This window comes from Cibotium barometz, chromosome 3 (genome assembly GCF_041138505.1).
Source record: "Cibotium barometz isolate CiBa-2024 chromosome 3, ASM4113850v1, whole genome shotgun sequence".
Taxonomy (NCBI): domain Eukaryota; kingdom Viridiplantae; phylum Streptophyta; class Polypodiopsida; order Cyatheales; family Cibotiaceae; genus Cibotium; species Cibotium barometz.
The window spans coordinates 7849460-7852705 of record NC_141048.1 but is presented as its reverse complement, the minus strand read 5'-3'; the positions used below and the strand labels follow the sequence as shown (position 1 = coordinate 7852705).

General features: G+C 47.5%; 1 protein-coding gene across 1 annotated transcript; it reads left to right on the top strand.

The window, feature by feature from the left end:
- The first annotated feature begins 536 nt into the window (after positions 1 to 536).
- LOC147639666 (7-deoxyloganetin glucosyltransferase-like) lies at positions 537 to 2488 on the top strand. The gene is made up of 2 exons (XM_086772577.1): positions 537 to 1139; positions 1293 to 2488. The coding sequence occupies exons 1-2, from the start codon at positions 581 to 583 to the stop codon at positions 2291 to 2293; spliced, it is 1560 nt and encodes a 519-aa protein (XP_086628703.1). The 5' UTR covers positions 537 to 580; the 3' UTR covers positions 2294 to 2488.
- The last annotated feature ends 758 nt before the right edge of the window (positions 2489 to 3246 follow it).

Below are 3246 nucleotides of genomic sequence, written 5' to 3'. Positions count from 1 at the left end.
CCACCCGTTAGTTTAACTTTTCAACCATTATGTTTTTGTTTCTCACTATATTGTCCATTTTACTATATAACTCTCTCTCTCTCTCTCTCTCTCTCTCTCTCTCTCTCCATGTAGCTCGTGGGTACCTCGTGGTACCTCGTGGGTTGAACATGGACTCATGGCATCTTGATTCTCCATGTAGCTCGTGGGTACCTCATGGGTTGAACATGGACTCATAGCATCTTGGGTCAAAGTAAAATTCGGCCTTCCTATAAGCTTATCTTGTTAATAGTCCCTTCATTTGATCCCACTTTCAATAGTTAATAGATATATACTTTCAATAGTTAATAGATATATATACTGTGTTGCGGGTCTAACTTTCAATAGTTAATATATATATATACTTTATTGTTCCCAAAGAAAAAATTAGTCCCTTCATTTGTGGAAATCTGATGATGATGTGATTGGTATGAACGGGTGTGGAATACATTATATGTCAAGCTGCATCATATCGAGATTGAAATTCTGGGTCGAACATTGACTTCTTCAACAAGTTTTGTCTTCTGGTACCTCGTGGGTTGAACATGGACTTCTTCAACTCATGGCATCTCCATGTATGTATGTAGCTCGTCGAGAGCAGGGCGTCCATAGTACTAGAACTTCAGTCATGGGCACGCAGCTGCATGCAATCATGCTACCATTTCCTGCTCAAGGCCACATCAATCCTATGTTCAACTTAGCCATGAGGCTTCTGGATCGGGGCTTTTACATCACGTTCATCAACACGGAGTATGACCATGAACGTATTCTGGCGAACGGGCGTTCGAGGGACCTCATAGCGTTGCCCGATTTGAGGTTTGTGACCATACCGGATGGCTTGCCACCGGAGCACGGGCGCCTGAACCAGAACATAATGGAGTTTGCAGAAGCCATGGAGGAGCTCCGAGAACCGTTAGGAAGACTGATTGAGGAGATAGCGGGCAGTAGTGCTGGTGTTCCCGTGACTTGTATTATAGCAGATTGCTTCTTTTTTTGGATGCGAGATGTAGCAGACAAGGTGGGCGTGCCAGCGGTGGCCTTGTGGACGACTCCGGCGCATGGAAATCAGATTAATTGCTCTATGTCTGATCTCATGCTACAAGGAATTATACCGGTTAATCGTAAGCATAATCACCTTCTGCATGCTCTTGCTCTGCAATAATATTGGCTGATCACTAGTCCGTGTTCGCTCCAAAAATTGCATCGTGATTAATCGCTCCTCAGTCGTTGCCTTCACTATAACTTATGAGTGATCTCGATATCTTGTTTGTTAGGTCAAGAGGATGGATCCAAGCTCGTGACGTCTATCCCCGGCGTGCTGCCGCTGCGCGCTTCAGACCTCCCTTCTTACTGGCAGACTGCAGCCGATGGCTCGCCGGACTTTCTCTTCCAGTGGTCCTTGGACCGATTCGGCGACGGAGTGCCTCAGCGCGCGCAGTGGAACCTCGGAAACAGCATCTACGAGCTGGAGAACGATGCAGTGCACGCCTTCCAGCAGTGCGTTGTCAATTTCTTGCCCATAGGGCCGCTCCTGCCTCCGTCATTCTTTTCCGGCGAGATGGCGGCAGCGCCGGCTGTCGGAATGAGCCTGTGGCCGGATGAGCCCGGCTGCAAAGAGTGGATGGACAAGCAGCAGGCTCGCTCGGTGCTGTACATCTCCTTCGGGAGCATCGTTCACATGTCGTCCAAGCAAGTGGAGGAGGTGGCCTCGGGTGTGGAGGCAAGCGGGCAGCCTTTCCTTTGGGTGCTCCGCTCGGATGTCGACGCGGTCACCCGCTCGAAGCTCCAAGCGTTCCAAGAGAGGACCCAACACAGAGGTCTTGTAGTGTCGTGGGCGCCCCAGCTTCTAGTCCTCGCCCACCCCAGCGCGGGCGCCTTCTTGACCCACTGCGGTTGGAACTCCCTTTTGGAGGCCATGAGTGCCGGCCTTCCCATTCTCGCTTGGCCGGGGGGCTTTTCAGAGCAAAACATGAATGCCAGGTACGTTGTTGATGTGTGGAGGATAGGCATGGAGTTCAGGAGCGAGGAGACAGAGGATGGGGAGGTGATGGTGAGAAAAGAGGAGGTAGAGAGGGTCATCAATTCCCTCATGATGGGTGCTCACAAAGGAGGAGAGACGCTCCAAAAACAAGCCCTTCAGATGAGCGAATTTGCAAAAGAAGCCTTTTTAGAGGGGGGTTCTTCACATAGGAACCTCAACCACTTCATCGAAGCTATGACAGCTCTATCAACCACTTCATCGACCTCTCAGCAAGAAGCTCTATCAACCACTTAGCAAGAAGCTTGACTTTTGCTATATTGCAATTTGTAATTTTGCGGGTATGGTCTAACTTTTGGCTATTGATGGGGCGGGGCTTTTTTGCACTCTCGAAGCAAACAACACCAACTCCATTTTTAGTTCTAGATTAAATAATTGCTCGTATACTACTTTAGGATCGTAGCATCTTTGCCTCACATTTTATTACATAAAGTTTTGGAAGGAAAAAGAAATTGTGGTGATGAACTTAAAGATAAAAATTATATAATACCACTCACTACAGGCGGGTGTATTTTCGACGTTTGTTTCGATGGAAATGAACAAGTAAAAAATCTCCAAAAGGGTCGATACAAGCGTCGATATGGAACCGTATCGATACCCATGTCAAAATACACGTATGCATCCATGTCGAAATAACCGTCGCTCGCAACCAAGGTCAAAAAAATTTACTAGTTTACGACGTTTTCAATGCTTTTTATGACATTGTTTTTGACACCGCTACCGACTGTTATTTTGACGAACATTTCAACGATGGTCATAGCAACCTCTATTTCGACACCCGCAGGAGAGAGATTTGTTTCTGCGAGGAGAAAAGGAGGGCAAAGAGAGCAAAGGAGGGTCAAAGCCGAGGGGGGCAATTGCATCGAGAGCAAAGGGGGCTATGGCATTGCTATGACAGTCAGGATCACAACAAGGCAAGGGGGGACCAGACAAGGTATGCTAGTGTTGAAGCCTCTCTCTCTCTATCTCTACCTCTCTCTCTTAAAGAAGTAATGGTGGTGAGCTTGCTTGTAGCTAGATTCTCGTCTCTTTCTCTCTCTACAATGCATTACATTCAATTGCTATGACAGTCAGGATCACAACAAGGCAAGGGGGGACCAGACAAGGTATGCTAGTGTTGAAGCCTCTCTCTCTCTATCTCTACCTCTCTCTCTTAAAGAAGTAATGGTGGTGAGCTTGCTTGTAGCTAG

Coding starts and splice junctions, on each gene's coding strand:
- LOC147639666 (XM_086772577.1), top strand. CDS start 581: ATGGCATCTCCATGTATGTATGTAGCTCGTCGAGAGCAGGGCGTCCAT. Junction 1,140..1,292: donor AGGAATTATACCGGTTAATC/GTAAGCATAATC, acceptor CTTGTTTGTTAG/GTCAAGAGGATGGATCCAAG.